We start from the raw sequence: 21640 nt of genomic DNA on the forward strand, positions 1-21640 counted from the left end.
AAATGAATTTGTCACCGAGTAGTACTTTGGTTCTGCTAAATCTAAATAAAGTTGGTAAGAACAATAGTGATAGTAGCTATTATAATGTTTTCTCCAAGAAGATGTTTATCTGTTTTTATAAATAATAATAGTATGGTTAATGCTACCACTTGATTTTATATTCAGATGATCTATCTTTCAAAGAAATACTTAGCCTTTTCTTACTTCTTTTTAGCTTGTTGTAATCCCAATTAGTAAACTTTTAAATATGTAGAAAACTTTTGGAAACTGGAAGTAGTAGGTAATATGCAATTGTTGAGGGGAGGGGTGGTACCTGGTGCCTCTGTGTTTTTATTTAAGGTAGAGATGAGACCAGAAACCACTTTTGTTTTTGTGCTATGGATTTGGATATGAGAGTGTGAAGAATTTTTTACAGGCTGTGTTGCTATAAAATACTACCCAAGTTAGATTTCTCCATAAATTTCTATTAACAATTTGGGAAAACATTCCCATAGAAAAACACACTGGATATAGTATGTGACTTTGGATACAGAAAACCATGACTGAGACTATGGTAGATGTTTACAATCACAGCTTTTCTTCTAAATGCACAACTCTGTGTTAAAAAATTAAGGTTATGAGGAGGACACAGCTTATAATAATACAAAATGTTCTAGAAATTATATTCTCCTGGTGAGACTCTTGTAAGAAAATTGGCAACATCTTTAACCTTCAACCAAAAACTGCTCTTTGATAAAATGTGAGAAAATGGAAACCTCAGTTCATTTTCAAATACTTTAAATTTTTATTTCTAGCATCCTGTGAGAGTTTTGCAAACTTCCTCCAACTATCTCTTGCCTACTCCCACTCCTTTGAAAAATACATCAAAAAGCTAAGCAAGAATGTTTTTTAAAAGTAAAATTGAATTGATATACTGATTTTTTGTTGAATCATATGAGTCATTTTCAAAAACCTGGTCAGCTACACTGTCAGAGATACCTTTGGTTGTGTGATTTGGAGAAATGTCAACAGTGCAATATTGTTCACCAAGGCATCTTTATATAATGATATGTGAGCTAAGTATATAATAAAGATATTCTCACAACTATAGCACTGACAAAATGCACAAATATAAAGTTTAAACAGTTCTGTCTCACAGTAACCAAGGTTGACATGTTTGTTTCTTATGTTTCTTTTAACAGAATTTAATTCCTTTTCGACCTTCGATTCAGTTCCAAGGGCTACAAGGAGTGAGTACGCTATTGATTTAGCAAGAAAATCTAGTATTCTTCTTACATACTATATAAATAACTCTTAAATTTGTTTTCACCTGTGCCTCTTCACATGTCATTTGTATTTTGTGAACTTTGTGCCTAAATGTAAATTTATGACACCTTTAAGACAATTGAATTATCTTCATTTTTTTATTTATTTAAAAGATAATTCAGATATACTTATTGGGGGTAGTTTTTTTCCAAATCCTAAATAATTGCTTTTTTTAACCTTTTTATTGAATATAACATGCATCAAAGTATTATGAGCATACTTTTTTCTCATAATTGTTTTACCACAATTAAGCAACCATAAGATAATAATTTCAGGCAAGTTATGATTATGATTTTTACTGTTAAAAAACTTGTCTGTAGACTTAGTTTCTTTGATTGTACAATACTAGGAAATGAAATATAGAAAGAAAATTTAGTTTTTCCAGTGTACAGAATAAACAAAGTGTTGCCTATTTTATTGCGGCATTTAAAAGCATAGCAAATGATAATTCCTAATGAAATGCACCTAATGAATTTTGTGTTTATAATAGATGATAAACTGTACAGGAGTAGTGTCTGTATTATTTTTTTAATTATCCCTATTATTTAATGTTAATAAAATAGAGTCCATCATTTCCTTCACTTAAATTAATATATGTATTTCTGAATTTATCTCTATATACTGGCTATAGTATGGAGATTTGGAATATCTATAAATGGATTTTACACTACAGAGAAAAAGCAGGCTGAGGAGGGAAGATCATATTCCTGCTTACTGTAAATGTACATATTTGTGAATTTATTATGTCACAAAATGCAAAAATTCAATGTAAATAAATACAGTCTTTCTAAACTATAACTTGAAAACATTTCAAGAGTCAAGACATTAATTATTCAAGACCAGCTAAGAGTACTTCTAAATCTTGTCTGTTGCTAACTTGAAGGGGATGTTTGTATGTGGATGTCGGAGCTTTTCCTTCTACATGACAGCTTTACAATGCAGTCCTTTTTTTTTCTCCTCCAGTAACTGAGTGTTCATGAATGGGATCCTAATTGGAACCAGTATTCTTCTGAATTTTGTCCTACAGCTTTTTAGGTAGTTAGCACATGCTAATTCTATTTTTGAGGTATTAGTTTCAGTTGTTTACATAAGATCTTAATGGCATCAATAATCATCTGAAGAGATGTTCCAGAGGCAGGCCTGGGTCCATAGTCTAGGATGTCTCCATGGATTTTTATTAAAGGATTACCTGGGAGAAGAAGGCAAGACCTAGGAGAGGAGAGTAACTTTGAGCAGCTAGCTCTCTAGCTTCTCTCACTGGCAGCTGTCACCTTGTTTGGGGTCTGCTTTTTTCCTTAATTCCCCTTTTCCTAGTGGGGAAATGGAGGCCACGGAAATGCAAATGAAGGACATTTTCTTAGGAGGCATTAGGTTAGACTGAATAATGATGAACCAACACCTCAGGCTACCAAACTCTTGATTCAGACACAGGCAGCTTTTAGGAGTCTTAGAAGGAATATGGTTTTCTTTGGCTTGTGAGTTGCTCCCAGGCTCTAAGGCACCAGTGCTAAGCAGGCCGTTCATATTTGAGACCTGGACCTCCTTTTCTGAATTCTCTACCTCCCTCTAAGATTTCCTGTCTCATGTGTCCAGTCTCCCCCAGTTTCTTTGCAAGCTCCATTCTTTGCCTGAGTTTTATTCACTGATACAAGTAACTTAGATATAAATGACTGGTATGGTTAAATCTTAATGGGTGTTTGAATGTTAACAGATAAGCTTTTTAAGCCAAATGAATGGTTACTGAATTTGTACAGTTGGGGGAGAAGGGGCAGCTGCAGTCTGAGAGCTATGGCGTACTTAACCCTACCTTACTTATTCTAGGTTCTGTCTCTGACCCCCACACCCACCCCCCACTGCAGTCTCCTTTTTATTATTCTAACTGGGAACAAAATATATGGACTCAGCATTGTTTCAGAGACTGCAGCTGCATTCCACCTACCCTTCCCCCACTTCTCTTTGCAGAGCTCTCACCAGCCCTTTGGGACTTAGTAAAAACAAAGAGTCATTACAGGGGAGAGAGTGGGTTGGCACAGCCCACAAGGGAATACGAAGAGCCACAAATGTGAGGGTCTTCTGTACAGTGATCCTCTGTTTTTTCAAGAGCCGTGATAATAAAACGTTGCCCTGTGCTGACTGCTTTAAAAACTCTGAAGAAGTATGCTTAGAGTTTTCCTACGTGGAAAATGTTTAGGACTTTTAAGTTGGAAGGTTTAAATTTAGACTTCCCACAAAAGATACTTTTTCTTAATGGGAAATTTTAATCACCTTTTAGTATTGTTTTTCTCAGAAACCTTCCCTTTTCCTAGAAAGGATTTGGCAAAATCTAACAAATTTACAGTTTTTTACATCAAACATGATTGAAAAAATGTATTAACTATCATGATAATGCTTTATGTACATATATTTGAAGCATAACTGAAGTATTGTTAAAATACCATTTTAAAAATGAACATTTAGTGTTAAGATTATATTCTGTTTCCTGATGCTAAGCATTGGATGGTTATGCTGTTCCATGATTCTAATTATAGGATTATTTTTCCTCAGTAATGTCATTAGAAGGTAAGAATTTGTGTTTTGGCAGGTTAACTTTTAGGCATATTTACTTTGGTGCCTGGACATTTTCTCTTAGGTTGAAGTTTTCTTCTTTTAAACAAATGCAGACTAGAACATTAAACAAAGTGTAGCAATATGCTGTTAAAGTGTGAAAATTCTGAGAATCTTTGTTTACCTGGATTTTTCCCATCACTGTTGGGTAGCAGCTTTTATAGCACAAAAAATATAAATTGTATCTTTCACAATCAAGGGTGCTCAGGAAGTTGAATGGTCATTGAAGGCAATTTCTAGATTCAATAAGCCAAAGAAATATCTATGGGAGCACTTGATTGTGATTTTTACACCCATAAATATCAGGAGTTGAATAAACCAGCCAAAAGTGCCTTGTTAATTCTAGAGAGTATGGGTCACCCAGTTATCCTCACAGTTCTCATCCATACCTGGGATACTCATAACTAAAGATCTACTAGGATTATATATTGCTATAGACCATTCAAAGTGAACAGAAAATGTAGCTGGTAAGACTCACATGGGCAACAATATTGAGGTGCTCAAATTAGACCATTCAGAGGGATATATTGGTATTACATACCCAGTTTCTAAAAGGTACATCTTTATTGTCAGGTGAGCTTTATACAAATCAGGATATTTGTCTTATTTTAACGGGATACTGAAAATGTGGCAGGTGAAAATTTTCCAAAAATCTGTGTTGCAGTGCCTATACTCTGTATTTTTATGTTTGTTGAAATTTTCTTGTCTAAAAACACACAGCTGATGAAGGCAGAGCTGTAATTACAACTGTTCCACCAGGGGAACATTCTCCCCACTGCACTGCACAACTTTCAAAGAAGAGATCCTGTAAGCCAGGCAGTTCAGCATTTTCAAGTAATGGCAGTTATTCCTGATGCAGTTATCTGCTAACAATTCCCTACAGGAAACTATAAATAGGGCATCATCAGTGCATGTGCTAATAGGTTTATTGTTCTGTTTCTTACTTACTGCACATTCTCTCAGCCCTTACTGGTACCAAGTACTTCAGTAACTGCTTCATGTGCAAAGATACAGGGATGGGTAAGACATGGGCTCCACCCTCAGGGTCAGAGTCTTACAAACACACACAAACTAATACTCAGGAAAGAATTAATAAAGTGGGAGTTATCCAGAACCCCTGCCCAAAACTTGCATGGAAACAGGGGACTGTCAGGAACAAGGTTTATGTGTATTCTGATAGGTATGAATCGGCATTTTAAACAAAGGTTTCAGTAGGTGCAAAATATATTCTAGCAATAGGTATGTAAAATTCTAGAAGGCCTTTTAAAATCTGTGTACACACACATACAGAAAAAGGTATATCTATAGTATGTTTACAATTCAAATGCAATCTGAAATGGCAAGGTTTTCCCTAGCAAATAATGGCCATATTTGCTGGTGTGTAGTGGCTTTGCACAGTGCACTTCCTGCAGACTCAAGGACTCAGAGAATGATTGCCCCAGGGCAATGAGAAATAATGTTATCTTTGTCACAGTAAACAGGATTCCAGACCCCAGTTTTAAATCAGTACTTGTTATGAGAATGTCATTCCAAAATTCTAATTTAATTGCTTATTTCAGACTAAGCAATCCCAGAGACTTTATAAAATAGAAGTTAGTTTTGCATATATAACTTAGAAATTATTTTTAAGAAGAGGATTGAAAATAGGAAATATTTTTTGTAAGTGCCATATAGTGTCTCCTGTAAAATACTGAGTCACACACACTTTTCCAAGAATAAACAAGGAATAGCCAGATGAAGAAGTTTTAAGTGTATGCCTTCCCACAAGGCACACTGACCGTCTTAAGATGAAATCAGGATTTAACTGCTAACTTTATAGGCTTGAATACTGCTATAAAACTCTTGCAGTAGAGTTGTTAACTCTAAAGAATAGAAAGTTGGATTTTTCTTTTTCTTTTCCTAATTTTCAAACTTAGCAGAGCATTCAGAAATACTTTGTTAATTATTTATTTTCCTGTGCAGGGCTGGGGAAGTCTAAAAAACTAAATTATACAGTATTTGAAATTAGTAGACAGTTGCAACCCATCTGCAAATGCTTCCCGAAGATTACCCTTCTGTAACCTGCTCAGTACCTGGGAAGCAGATAGCTATCAGCTTGAAACAGCAGCAGAGATAAAAATAAATCACCAACACTGCCAACTCCTCTATAAATGATATGCCTGCACTCTGACTGCTTCCCCTGCTGCAGCTGGTTTGGCTAGCCAGCTGATTTTTGCCAACAGTTGTATTTAGTCAGTATGCTCAAAGGCTGCTGACAGCCACTTTTATACACTCAGCTCTGAGTATAATTAATACTAGAAGGATGTCAAAATTATATCCTTTTGTAATGGCAGTTCTGTTTTAATGTTTTTAATATTACAGTGGTTAACATGTATAGATAACATTTTTTTTTTTTTGTAGATAATTATTTTTTATTGGAGGGTAGTTGACACACAGTATTACATTACATTAGTTTCAGGTGTACAACATAGTGATTCAACATTTATATACATGATAATTCTAGGTACCAGCTATCACCATACCAAGTTGTTACAATATTTTGACTATATTCCTTATGCTATACATTACATCCTGGTTACTTATTTATTTTACAATTGGAAGTGTGTACCTTTTTTTTTGTTTGTTTTTGTTTGTGAGGGCATCTCTCATATTTATTGATCAAATGGTTGTTAACAACAATAAAATTCTGTATAGGGGAGTCAATGCTCAATGCACAATCATTAATCCACCCCAAGCCTAATTTTCATCAGTCTCCAATCTTCTGAGGCATAACAAACAAGTTCTTACATGGAGAACAAATTCTTACATAGTGAATAAGTTACATGGTGAACAGTACAAGGGCAGTCATCACAGAAACTTTGGGTTTTGCTCATGCATTATGAACTATAAACAGTCAGTTCAAATATTAATACTCATTTGATTTTTATACTTGATTTATATGTGGATACCACATTTCTCTCTTTATTATTATTATTTTTAATAAAATGCTGAAGTGGTAGGTAGATACAAGATAAAGGTAGAAAACATAGTTTAGTGTTGTAAGAGAGCAAATGTAGATGATCCATTACTATCATCTGTAGACTATGTGTTAATCCAAGCTAGACAAGGGCAATAAAACATCCATGTATGCAGAAGATTTCTCTCAGAACATGGGGGGTGAGGTTCTAAGCCTCACCTCTGTTGATCCCCAATTTCTCACCTGATGACCCCCCTGCGACTGTGCCTGTCTTAGGTTGTTCCTCCCTTGAGGAATCTTACCCGTCTCTGGCTAACCAGTCATCTTCCGGGGCCATACAGGGAAATGTAAAGTTGGTAAGTGAGAGAGAAGCCTTATTGTTTGAAATGGTTAGCTTTTTACTTCTTTGCATATTTATGCCCTGCAGCTTCTATGCCCAGCATTTGTCTTGAGGTATCTTTACCACTTGGAAGAATTATGATACTCGGTAAATTTGATATGAGGCACAAATTCTATTTAAGGGTTGTAATTAGGAAGGAAGAAGAAAAGCTATAGAAGTAGCAGGCGGCAGAAAACCTGGGAAGATTGATTATTTCTTTGACATATCTTCTTGTAGAGTAACTTCAGCATGTATAGGTTTTAAGCTACTACTTAAATTGCGCACACACATTAACATAATAGGAGTATAGTTACATAACCAAAGCATACCTGTAATTACCAGCCATCTCCAGTGAAACCAAGAAAACCAGATAGGCACCTTAGGCATTTGTGAAAACTTATCTATGATATGGTGGATATTGTCCAACTGAGCTTGAACAGTCTGAGAGAAATCAGACAAATTAAAACAACCCATTCCTGGGGAATGTTCACATCCCTTATGTTCTTTTAACAGTAAATAGTCTGTAGTTGTAAGATTTTGGAGCGCTACAATTTGCACTTCTCCTAATTCTTGATTGAGTTCCAACAGTATAGATCCAGTCAAATTTGTTGTTTTACTGTATGCACAGGCCAGCTTAGATATCTCCTTCTTCATTCCCATGGCAAGTCCAGGAACTGGTGGGATGAGTGCATCTACAGCTGTAGCAGTGCGTGGATCTTTGTTGGGGTTTTTTGATGATCATCTTCTGGCATGAGTCTTCCAGAGAGTGCTGATCTTGGAAGTTCTTTTTCACATCGTATCTTAGTTCATTTTCGGGGTAGCCCAATTAGGCTTTGATCCTCTGTATAAACACAAACAGACCCTTTGCCTACACTTTTATATGCCCTTTATACCCTTGTGTGGAACGATAACATTTTAATATTTGCATTGAATTATAACTCTCTAACCGCATTAATTTACTAAGGTATTAATATAATAAGTTGCCTAATTTGAAAGAAATATTTAACTTTGATATATATAATTTTTAAGATTATCTTATATGTTTAATTTTACATATAGTATGTAGCTTATGTATAATTTTATGTATATATAAAATCTCATTTGGCTAAGAGTATGGGCTGACATTTTGGAAACTCCTGTTATCAGTAATTGAATCATAGTTTGAAGCTTTTATAAATTGACCAGCTTCTCTACTTTATGTTTCCACACACCCCTGCCCTACTTTTCTTTCTGGTAAGAACTAGCTATAGGGTGTCTAAGTAAGAAGAACAATGAGCTAAATTCGCCATCCATGTCTTCTTGCGTGGCCAGGTGCCACTACAGGCACCACTGAGGTAAAGGCGACTCAGACCATGCCCTGCCCTAGAAGAGTGCAGAATAGCAGAGGATGGGAGGGTGAGTTTGTGTGCCTGTGGTGGGTGAGGAAAGTATCTCAAAGTACCCACTGACCACAGCCTCACACGAGCTCCAGAGTGGGCTACAACAGGACAAGCCTCCCAAAACTTGAACACAATGAACAGGAGGCGAAAGGCAAAACCATCCTGCTCTGTCCTTCACCAAACTGCCCTCACTTGACAAAGCAGTGAATAAAACCGATTGAAATCTGAAGCTACCACAAATACCATAAATTGCATTCTCAGAAGTGAGTTAGGCTTACTATCTTCATTCAATAAGCGTTTATGAATACTCACTGTACCAGGCACCACAGTCGACACTATGTAGACCTTGAAATGCCAGCCCTTGTTCCTAACTGCCATCATCTATTTGTCAATAAAATCTGCCACTTGATGGCTTTGCCTTTTTGTTTCCAAGAACTGAAGTTTGTGAAATTGAATCATCCGTGTTAAAGACTTTGTCACTTTAATAGCAGACACTTAAGTTTGGAAAATAATAAGCTTTTACCATTCTATAATACCTTGGGCTTTTTATAGGTAAACCACCCCTAAATTGAACCATGAGTATTATTTAAATATATTTTGACATCTAACTATGTGCAAGGCCCTATCCTAGGCATATAAGATGAACTTATAAGCAAGAGCCTTATTAAAAAGTCAAAATTTAAACCTGGAAAAACAATTTAGCAGGATATGTCAAAGCCCTAGATTTTATTTCAAACATTAACACAATAAAAAAAAATACTATATATCATAATTCCAAGGTATGTTTTCTTTTTAACGTTTAATGTATTTGCAAGTGAAATGCATCTCATTATTAATGGCATCTTAGTATTATGTCATATTGTATATTATGCAGTGGTACATAAAATCATGAATAGTTTACAGTTGCTAGCATCTTCAATTCAGTGAACTATAACAATGCAGTAGAAGTATTTAGAGAGTTCCTGTGTTCTGCAATAAGATTTTACCTAAATAGAATCATTTCAAAAGTTTTCTTTCCTACCCCACCCATAACTAGCTAACTTTTAGCTTAATATATTAGATAATCTAGAGAATTTATAGGGAAGGTATATTTTATAACATTTTTTGAATTGTGATTTAAACTGGAAGGAACAAAAGTATGAATAAAAATGTTCTCATTTATTTTTAGGCTAAAACACTTTACTTATAACAATAACTTGTTTTGAATATAAGTTTAGAAGAAAAAATTTTTGACTTACAGGCTTTTAGAAAGCCCACAGACACTTTGAGGCTAATGAATTTGCCATATCAGGATTAGAATTCTCAAATTTCTCTAGTCTTACGCAATTTGTACCATATTTAGCATACATGCACAATCTATTCTATGATTTTGTTTATAGGTTCCAGTTGTTCGGTAATTACAGCTAAAAATTACTATTTATTACATGCTAAAAACACTATACTAAGCACTTTACACATATTATTCTCATTCAGTCCCTACAGGAATGCTGTGAAGCAGATACTCTGCATTTTGCTGATGTTGCAAATTGTGGCTCTGAAGTAAAACTCGTTGTTGAAGCTCATACAGTTAGTAAGGGAGGGAACCTGCCCTTAAATCCAGGCATCTGATTTCAGAGCCTGTTCTCTTCACCACACTGATCCACATGACTGTAATAAATGTTCAGTTAACATTGTATTCATTCTCACCTTCACATAAACACTTATTGAGCACCTCCCCAACCAGAAAAAAGGAAGAGCAACAGAAAGGTTTCAGGGAAAAGGTAATGTTTGAGTTGAAATTTGAAGGATTATCAGGAGTTAGCTGATAGTGCTTTTTTTAAAAAAAAGGAGGAAAGTGCTTTTCAGGCCTATAGGCCTAAACATGAACAAAGTGGTAAACAGGTGTAGCAAATGCTCCCACCTTCTTAAGGAGTTTGAATTTCATTTCATCTTGGAGATTGATTCTTCTTATCTATAAAACCTCCATGGGTATCTACAATGAAGTCTGGACTTTAAAATTTCTTTCCCCTAGCTTATGATAACCAGGTTCACTATCAATAAGAATATGATTAAAAATATGTATATGTATAGGTATGTGTACGGTTTCTTCTCAGGAGAAGGTTCAAAACTTTTAACATTTTCTGAATGGGACCTCTGACCTCCCCAGTAGGAGAAGACTACTACAGTAGGTGCTTGCAAATACATTTAGAAATAATTCACAGTAAGAAAAAACATTTTGCGTTGTGACTCTTTACACATATTAGGTGTACACACATTCACACAACCAAATCAAAAGTTTCACGGCACACTATTGATTCTTCATCAGTATACTCTGATACTTTCTATTCTATTTCATTTTAAAAGAATCCTGGTCACAGTCACTAAATTAATGTCATGATTTTCCAAAGGGATAAAATCTAATGTTTAAAAAACACTGCAGTATCACCTGTTTAAAAACTTTTAGCCAGAGAGTTATGTGGTCAGATTTGCATTTTAACATGCTTAACCAGTAGCAATCTTGAGTTAGTTATTCCTTATATATGGAAAGGAAGGAAGGATGTAAAGGGAGGAGTCAAGGATGGCTCCATATTCATGATGAGCATTTGTTTGGATGGTGAGGCTATTAATCAAATCCTGGAACAGATGAAAGAACAGATTGAGGCAAGAGACATGGACTGTGTTTGGGACATGTTGTAAATGAGGTATTCAGGTAATATTCTACACTTCATTCTATCAAGATGGAGCTGTCTAGGAGGCATTGGCATTTGGGGATTTGAAACAAAAGGACTTTTAAGACATAACTTCAAAGGACATTTTATAGGATTTATAAGATTTAATTCACTACTTGGAAATTCAGTAGTGAGTAGGAAAAAGTGTATTTACAGATGGAATTCTGGTATAAAGCTCTATTTTAAAGAGTTATTATTTTTTCAACAGTTAATACCTGTTTACTTTTGAATGCTTCTGAGCATTGGTACTTTTAATTACCAACATGAATGGAATTTGAAGCTCCTTTTGCCAAGTTTTGGCCACACTAAGAACAACGGCAGGCTAAAAAAAATGAATAATGGCAGGCTAAGAAAAAAAAAATAGAGATAAACTGTGGCTGTGGCATATTGATTCACTGGAAAAGTACACAACAGTGACAAGCAGTGACTTGGAGCTCTCGACATCATGGCAGTGAAAACTCTTAATGGGGAGAAGACTATATATGGTATGACACCATTTTCATAAAGTTCTATAATAGGCTAAATCAAACAATATGTTGTGTAAGTATACACACATGTGATACAACTACTAAAAACAAAAAAAAAAAAGATAATCACAAAAGTTAGAATAGTTGTTACCTCTGATAGAGAAAGGCAGGCAGAAGGCATAGGACAGAAGTGGGTAGGTAGGTATATTATTGCTAATGTTTAGTTTCTTAAGTTGGGTAATGAGTTCACAAATATTCATTATATTGTCAAGCTTCATAACTATCAAGCTATATTTTGTAGGGACAAATAGTACATAAAGTTTGTTCTTATCATCATTAATCTGTCATCTTCGTGTATTAAATGAGAAAAACCACAACATATTTCAATAGATGCCAAAAGGGCATTTGATAAAAATTCAGTATTAAATCTGGTTAAAAGCTTTCAGAAGGTAGGGAATAGAAAGAATTCTTTCTTAACATGATGAAAAATATCTTTGTCAAACTAATAACCAGTTATCATACTTAGAGATAAGACAATATAAAAATCCTATTAATGTTAGCAATAAAATACACATGCCCACTATCATCTCTATAGTTTAACATAGTTCTAAGAATGCTCAGTAATATAATGGAAAAGAAAATGAAATAAAGGTTATGGATAATAGATAAGTGGGGTCAAACTTGCCAGTATTTGCAGATAATCCAAGTACACCAAATTAAAAACTATAAAAATTTTGAGGATTTTCCTCAGTTCAGAAATAACTATTTAAATAGGGTGGAGTAGAGAGAAGTTTCTTTTAAAATGGGAGAAATAGCAGAATGTAAACTGATAAGAATGATCTGACATGAAGCAAAAGTTAATGATATAGGAGAGAGAGGAAGACTTACTGGAGCAGTGTCTTTTTGTGGGTTGGAGAGATGGTAGTTCAGACAATAAATTGGCTTACTATGGGAGAAAAGAAAATTTTGAGCAAAGATTTTGAATTTCCTGTTGTTTGTTAGACCACTTCTTTAGCCATATATCCAACCTAAAGTCAAAATAGATAAGTCAAAGTCTTATAATGTTAGAGCTTAGCAAAATGTTTGGCACATAGAAACTGCCCAGTAAATGATAACTGTAATTTTTAAAAGTCTCTGGCCTCCTTAAGCACTAGCAATTAAGAATTTCAAAGTGAAAGTGATCTCATTTATGTAGCAACAAAAAGTTATGAAACACAAAAGTTATGTTATTCTAGACCTATCTAAAAAGCTGTAATACTTTCCTGGTGTGTATAAGATAATCTGCAAGTGGTAAATGGCAAGATTGTCCAGGTTTTTAGGTTAGAAACTTTTGAAGTTGTCATTTCTTCTCCCAAATTAATAAATAATAAGACACCATATATACCATTTTACCAATTTAAAAAATAAATTTAATTAAAAAAAAAACACAAATATAAACCTACAAAGAAAATAAGAAGTGCTGTATACCAAAATGTCATTGCTGGTGATTTACTGATGATGTACACACATACATTTGTTTACCTATAATCTCTAGTTCTATAAACATAAAAGAATGTTTTGAGATGCCAAGTTTAAATATGTGAAGAATCTAGGAGAAAGCCTGAATATTCAACGTTTAAAAAACAGGTTGACAAGGAAAATAGAGAAGGCTGGTCTTGTGAAATTATCTATAGCTAGACACCAGCTAAATATCTTGTTAGTCAACTACTTGATAGAGTTGCTTTGTCATCTATCAGTGGAGAAAGAAAGTTTTCTCCCCGTCTGTGATCTTTCTCCCCAGTGGGAGGAAGGTACAGACAGAGCTGCTGGTTATCAAGGCAGGGAGGAGAGGCCACTTTCCTTTCTGAATTAACAGTTGACATTTTGGGGCGTGATATTGTGAAGTATCCTGGGAATGGGTCTGGTCTAGAAAGGACAGATTATGGGAGTGAAAAGCAGTAGTCAGTTGAATTTTAAAAGATAGAATTCTCACAGAGCTTTAGGTAAAAAACATCAGAATGCAGTAGAGAACACATTAAGGATAACTAAATTGGGACCACAGTACTAGAGGTTGTACCTAAGTACCTAAGCAGCCACAGAAAAACAGCAGTCTTCTATAATAGCTAAAAACTTTATAGAGTGTTTAATAATCACTAAGTTATGTTGGGGAGGTCTTATTTTAGAGTGAGAATATAAGGCATAGCCATATTTATGAATCAATACTAAGAATACTAAGAAATCCTTTCTTCCAACAATCTGAATGCTTTTTAATCTAGTTGTGTTGGGAATTCATTAAAATCAATCTTCACATATTAGGAAGGAGGGTCAGTACTTGAAGGTGTTCTGTTACCACTGAATAGTAAGATGATGCTGACTTCTATTTCCACAGCTGTTTAAAAATGTTTTATTTGGATATAGGGGAAAACTTCCTCCTAGAAATGATAGGTGTTTTGTTTTTTAAGGAGGATAGTGTTCAGTTCCTTCCTTAGAGAACTTGAAGAACAAGACAATTGTGAATCCAGGATTAGTTTGGATAAGTCTTATACTTAACAATTTCTGATTCTGTAAAAGAATCTCTAATTTTTTTCAAAATATGTAAGGTGATTGAGTCATGAAGGGAAAATGTCAGTGGTAACTTCAAATCTAATAGTTTTTAAAGCAGTCTTCGTTGTTTTTCTGATTGGAAAAACAAATGAAGGTACATTTTAGAATTGTATAAAGTGCATACAAGGATAAAGATGAATACTAACTGTCCCTAACAGTGAAAACCAGTTAGTGTTGGAGTTCTTCTAGTCTTTTTTTCATATTCACACATAACATTCTTAAAAATTGCAGTCACAGTGTATTTACTGCCTTTTATGTCCTGCTTTTTTCCATATGCCATGTATCATGGCATTTTCCTATGTCATTAAATGGTGAAAGTTACTTTTAATAGCTACCTAACATTTCATTTTATAGATACAGTAGCATTTCTTTAACCATTCTCCTATTTCTTACATAGTTTCTATATAACAGTAATGTTACGATGAACATCTTTGTATGTAAATCTTTATTTCCATTTCGAACTGTTTCCCTGGGCTAGATTCCTAAGTGTGGAGTTACTAGGTCAGAAGGTAGGAATGCTTTTGTGTTTTTTAACTGTCAGCAGATTGTCCCCCCACCCCCACCCCCTCTCCCCACCACTCCTCCCCACCCAGAAAGCTGCTACTGCTGTTTCAACAGCTGTTTGAAAGTGCGTGGTGTTTCCCCTGGCCAGTACTGAGTACATGCTCTTTAAGTTTCAAAATTAATCATTTGATAATACTTAAAAACTGACATTGTGATTTGCTTGATGATATCTACATGGGTAAAATAATACAGTATTTTAAGATGTCAAAGTATCATCAGATGTTTTAGCATCTTTATCTGATACTTCTAGGCATGGTAATTAATGCTTTTGAGTTTTTCATTTTTTTATACTATTTCTTTTTCCCAATGTAGTGGAAAGAAATTTTTATTTGAATAATTCATAGACTTTCTTTGAAGTAATTTCTCTATTTCTCTAACATTATATTTTGTTATTTTGCCAGTTCTCTTTATCATTGCTGTGGTCCTAATAATTTAGTGCTTTTGAATTTCCACTCTGATCTTTACATGCCTGTCTTCCTTAAAAGAACATTACAAAGATCTCATGAAGCCTAGCAGTATGGATATTTTTTATGAGGCAATGCAATGAATTATTAGCAGGGGATAAAATGTTTTGCTACCTCCAGTAGTTTCCTTCTAGAGGGACCAGTGGTGTGTGGTTCTGCCTCCTAGCAGAATCATATAACTATCTGAAAGATAATCAACAATTTTGTGATATGAATTATCCAAATACAGTCATTAACTTAGTTGTCCACATGTAAATCTTTCCCCTTTCTTTGCCAGCATATCTCTTTCTCTGTTTAAATGCATAGGTTTGATGGTTTTGCTAATAATAGCCCAAGCTTACCATCCTTAAAAATGAATCTTTTTAGTCCTGTATTTCTTAAGATCATAAATCAATTCATCTAAGAGACCTGACAAGCCCTCTTATTTACATCAGACCTGCCAAATCTCTTAGAGATCAGGAATACAGTTTCTAATTTAGCTCTTGAAGGATTGTGCATATCAATACACATAAAATCAGAAATAGCAAGTGAACCTGACCTAAGAAAATTGAATAGAAATAAATTTTATGAAATGGACCCTACCTCAGAATGTATTTTCAGGGTAGATGTTTGGAAAGAAATCTATAAAAATTAAAATATAGGCTTTGTCCATTTTTAGGGCTACCTATAGCTATGACCCACAAAAAAAAGCAACAAATTTAAAAATATTTTCATTTATGAAGATTGAATGCTTTAAAGTCACAAAGTTGTGTTTCCCATGAGAACCCTTAATTCTATTTTCTTTGTTTCTTTGTTGTGCTGTAGCTAGTTTCTGCGGCTCTCTGGGGCTCTGAAGGCGGCGTATTTTTTATGGATAGGGCACTTGGGAAGCACTGTTTGCTACCCTTCTAGAGTAGCAGCAGGCTTCTATACGTTTTCAGCCTTCCACAGACTCTTGTTGTAGCTGATTCGTTCTTGTACCTTACCTCTCTGTACTTTGAGTTTGAAACAATTAGAAATACTGCTAGTCTTTTTGGTTGTTTGTTTTCCCAAATAGCTTCTTTGGCTTCTGTTTAAGCTAGTGTTTAAGTTTTGACCTTGATGGTTTCTAGCCCCTTACTTTTGTAAATACCAAGAATTCACAATATTATCAACCTTTGCTTATCCATAGGGTACTTATTACCAGTCCTTTACCATTTGAAAATCAGTTTAAAAAGGAAACACATCATTATGCTAAGGAAGATGTGTGTGTGCTTGACTCAAACAGGCCAAAATCAGAGTGGAAGCGCCCCAGTATTGTCTTCACATCATCAGAGCAAACATTTTGGAGCACATACTATGTGCTAGACTTGTGCCAAGCACTGTAGATTGGTTATCTCTAAAAACTTAACAACAATCATATGAGGTGAACAATATCATTATCCACATTCTGCTGCTAAGGAAGCAGGATTAATGAGGTTAAGTTATTTGCCCAAGGTAGCACAGATTGCAGATTGAAGAGCCAGAGTTGGAAACTGTCAGTTTGCTCCAAAGTCCATAATCTTGCATACTAGGTGTGGTCTGTTAGCCCAGCTCCCATTGAATCTATGAAAAAGAGAACTTCTCAACTGTTCTTAAACCACTGAGGGAGACCCAACTTAGAACTGGAAATATAAAGAGGTCCAACACTAAAGAAGGCATTTTTAATAGGGAAAGAAGATGGCAACAGGACACCATTTTCTATCTTTGGTATCCTTTCAAATATTTGGCACTAATTCCCACCAAAAAATGGCACATAAGGGTTCATATTTTGTACATACTCTCTTGTTATTGTCATTTAAGATGTGACTAAAATTTAACAAAAGTATAGCCCCCAGCTATTGTATATGTTGGTACTATTTCTCTTTCCTTGGCGTAGAGCCTTGGTTTTGTGTCTTTGGTCCCCAGCCCCTGGGGATTCTGTGATGCTGACACAGTGGCCCCCTCAAGCAGTCCCAGTCTCTCGTCATCCCTTTCCCAAACCAGAGTAGTTCTGAATTTATTTGTATTACATGGTGGGTTTCCCCATAAGATTTATTTTGCAAAAAACATTCTGTAACTTCAAAAAAGAAAAGTTTGAATATTACTGATGTTAAAAAACAGAGAAGAGTTGAATATACTTCCAAATTAATAGGGAATTATTCTTTAGAATTAAATATCATTTGTTACTGAACTTAAAAGTTTTCATGGGAACACTCGGGTTGGGGTAAAACCATATGTTTTGTAAAATCTAGGACCCAGGCCACTTTTAGCAACTTATGTTAATCTTGAAGATCCACATGTGTCAAGCACCATTCTCTTCCCTAGATTTATTCAACTGTTGCTAACTGCCATGCATGAATTCTGGTCCCTCCCATGTTTCACCAGCAGCTCCTCCTCATAATGCAAAAAAAGCTTTCCTCAAAAATCCAGGAGAGCAAGAAGGAGAGAAGATTGGCAATGAAGTTGGAAATTGATGATCATATTTTAGGTGGTTTTTTTTTTCCTCATAGAATCATGTTTGGTCTTTGTTTCTGAGAAGCAAATCATTTTTTTAAAATAAAATTCTGCTTTACACTTGACCAAGAGAATTACTAAATTTAAAATTACTTAGTGTGGTCTCTTTAAGTCCTTTAAAATGCAAGTGGCTTTAATTTTGGATCATATTTTCAAATGGAATTTGGTGAGGCCAGAGTATTCTGTGAGTATTTTAATAATGGTAAAGATAACTTTAAAAACAGAAATATATGTAGTATAAATTGAAGTTCCACAAACCTAGACAGCCACTTGGCCTAGGTTTTGGGGCTAAACATTGCACAAGAGAGGTCAGAAACTTTCTCATCTTGATGTTTGTACCACATAGAAGGCATCTATGTGGGATTTATTTTTGCCCGCTCTGGGGAGCCCTGGTTTTCCACAGACTCGTAAGTGATCTATTTCAGATACATCTCTAATTTTTTAGTATCCCTGGTATAAGGCTTCTTCTGAGTGAATTTAATCTAGTCCCAAGTTTCTTCAGGTGAATCAACAAAGATTTATTACATATCTACTCTGTTCCAAAAATGCATGAAATTAAGACCATGGTCCTTGCCCCAAAAAAACTCATGGTCTGGTGGGAAGACACAAACACAAGTATTAGTGTGCAGTGTAGTGATGGCATCAGTAGAAGTGAGCCCAGGAGGCTGTAGGGACCCCAGAAAAAGGGCTTCTAAACCCACCTCACTGGGGAAGGAAAGACTCCCTGAGCAAGAGGCTCCTGAGCTGAGTATTAAATAAAGGATATGGTAGTACAAGCCAAGACAAGAAGTAGGGACATCAAACACAAGTGGAGAATGAGTCCGAGGCCAAGTCTACTAGGAAGGAACCTTGTATATACAATGGACAAGTAGCAGGGAGTTATGAAGAAATAAATGATATTTGGGACTGACACGTCAGATTCGCTTTTTATGAAACTAGTTTTGGCAGTTGAATGATTAGAGGATGGTATCAAGAATGGACATAAGTGGAGGCCAAAAGACAAGTTGTCCAAGCAAAAGGTGATCCTGAGCCAAAGCAGAGGAGGGAAATGAGGACTTATATTTGAGAGATGATTGAAGAAACAAAAGCAGTAAGCCATGTGATGATTTGGAGGTTGAGGCAGGATGGTGTGAGGGAGAGGAGTCAAGGTTGACACCCCAAGGTGCCAGTCACCTCAGCGACTAGATAAATGGTTTTGTTTACTGAAAGATACAATGGGGGAGGCTAGGCAGATTTAGGAACAGGATAAGAATTATTTCCTATATAAGCATTGGTTCTGTGGAATATATTTAAATTTTGGAAGGGACTGGTTAATAAAATCAAAATGAAAAGCAGTTTTATGATTTAAGAGATAAGGAACTCAAGGGAAGTTTTAGATTTTGCTGCCAAATAAAGACTTATGGATTAGCCTAGCCATGAAGGTTTGAACAGACTTCTCACTGACTCTCTCACTTTTCTTCTAAGAGCTACACTGGCATTTAGCTCAATTTTGCAGTACAAATTTTCTATTCACTCATGCCCTATAGTCTGTATACATTTTCCCTGATACAGTATCTCTGCTATCTGCTATTTGCATCTTGCTGCTGCCAATAACTGTCATCCCCCCTTTTTTCCTGGAAACACCAACCAGCTACACCCAGCCACCTGGTCTCTTCTAAATAATTTTTAGCCATGAAGCTACAAAATGAGTCATAACAAAACTCGCTTTGAAGCCCCTTTTTAGCTCATGAAACCAGCACTGGTCAGTTGTATTTTAGTGCACTTAGCTAGTACAGATTCAGTTACATTAAGGTATCATATCTAAGATACTGTGTATGTACATGTGAATGTGTACACATGCACTTGCACACCAACTCAAACAACTCCATTCTACTTGGGGAAAATGCCTTGGTGTCATCCTTGATCTCTCTCTTCATTTATTTCCTCACATGCAGTATGTCTAGGAACCCTGCCGCCTCTGCCTGCAAAATACATCCTGAATCCCTTCACTTCTCCCCATCTCCTGGCCCAAGCCACCACCGTCTCTCTCCTGTACTTCTACAGGGATCTTTGTCAGCTAAAACCTAGGACAGTGCCTGGCATAGTAGGCACTCAGGTAGTTGTAAAATAAATGAATTAAGTGAAAAACTCAATCAGTGTATTCTTACTGGACACACCAACATTTAGAAGGAAGTTTCATATTAAGAGAAATTATATTAAGAGAGCCAAGAACTGCTCAAGGCCGTTTTTGTTTGTTTCAGTTGTATAGCAACCCACCTGTATCTGACTTTTAAAAATTAGCACTTTACTTCCATAGATGTTATTGCTTACTTGAACCAATTAAAATTAGTTTTGAAATGTTGCCACCAGTGATATTTTCCCCAAAATGGCCACAAATTTTAAAGAATTCTTAGGGGATGAGAATGTAATACTCAGGAATGATTTTTTTTAATAAGACTATAGCAACAGAAATAGCAAACCAAGAAAGCTTAGAGTTGGCTGACTCTACCCCTTCATCAAGAACTTTTTAAGAAATTCTAATACTGCATCAAAAAAGCTATATGAAGAATAATAGGGAAAGCTATTCTACTTTACTTTTTTCTTTAATACACACCTTGCTAAAAAAGAAGAATGGCAAGAAATAAATGGGCTTATTTTGTCTTGAATTATTCATATTAATTGCTGCATGGCCTGAATTTTTTTGGTAACTGTCAATATGTCTCTTTGTGCCCGATAAATTTAGCATTTTTCTCTACTCTCCTCAGTGAAGTATCTCTCATGTAGAAATTTCAGATGTTTCTATTACGTGTAGAATCCTTTCTATTCTCTGCCATTAATTGTCAGTAGGAATATTTAGCTCTTATTGATTTCCCTAATAAACTTTTCTACTGCCTGTGAAAAATACCCTCGCCTTCTTACACCCCTACATCCACCTCAGCATTGGTTTCCACATCTGGGCTGGTCAAAAAGGCCTTTTTTCCTTCCCTGAACCCATAATGTTAGACCTAAAGTCGTAACTGAAGCTCTAGTTTGAAAAATAGGACTTGTGGCTTTCAGGTTGAGGTTTCCATTTTCAGTTCTGATTCTAGATTGTTTATTCTTTCTCTAAACTCTGGAACCTAAACAGTACATGCAAATGTATTTCTCTAGCTAAACTGAATTTTCTAGATTGTTAGGAAATCACAGAATTATTAGATTGGAGAACAGAGAATTCTAATTAATCATTTGTAGCAATTTGTATATCCAAGCTAAGATACATAGTTTATATACAGTAAAATAACAGGTGTATTAATCAAATAGTATTAAGAAGCAGGCTGGCCTCCTAAGATACTGGAAGAATGGAGGAGGTAGGGTCTGAAGTCATATGAATTGGGAAAGTACTATTTAGTATGAAAGGACCTACAGCAAAGAAAGTCATTTGTTTAGCCTGGCATTTCCCAAATTTATTTTAGGATAGCTCTTTTTCATATAAGGAAGCTTTTCGACATGCTTTGGAAATATTGGTGGAAAGAAAAGAGATTTCGGGTCTAGTCCTGACTCAGGCATTAATCAATATTTTCATTCATTCAGTGAACATGTATGGAGTGACTTCTTTGTGCCACACACTATTCAAGATGCTGTCTATAAATTCAGGGAACAAACCAGACAAAAGCCTCTGTCCTTCCAAGGAGTATATTCAAGTCAGGTGAGAAAGACAATAAACATATCTGTAAGTAGTGCTGATACTAAGTGTTTTAGACAAACATGGAGCCAGGTCAG

General features: G+C 35.3%; 1 protein-coding gene across 4 annotated transcripts in view; it reads left to right on the plus strand.

Moving 5' to 3' along the window:
* ELL2 (elongation factor for RNA polymerase II 2) overlaps positions 1-21640 on the plus strand; it is a 71864-nt gene that overhangs the window by 12880 nt on the left and 37344 nt on the right. For 2 of the 4 annotated variants that reach the window (XM_057493213.1, XM_057493212.1), the window contains exons 1-2: positions 2269-2340; positions 21452-21566. In XM_057493213.1, the coding sequence (XP_057349196.1) occupies positions 2282-2340; positions 21452-21566 (174 nt within the window). In that variant the 5' untranslated portion in view covers positions 2269-2281. Of the gene's footprint in view, positions 1-1181; positions 1230-2268; positions 2341-21451; positions 21567-21640 lie in introns of those variants that run through there. The other 2 variants (XM_036925741.2, XM_057493216.1) reach the window with 2 other exon arrangements.

Source organism: Manis pentadactyla, chromosome 2, assembly GCF_030020395.1.
Source record: "Manis pentadactyla isolate mManPen7 chromosome 2, mManPen7.hap1, whole genome shotgun sequence".
Taxonomy (NCBI): Eukaryota; Metazoa; Chordata; class Mammalia; order Pholidota; family Manidae; genus Manis; species Manis pentadactyla.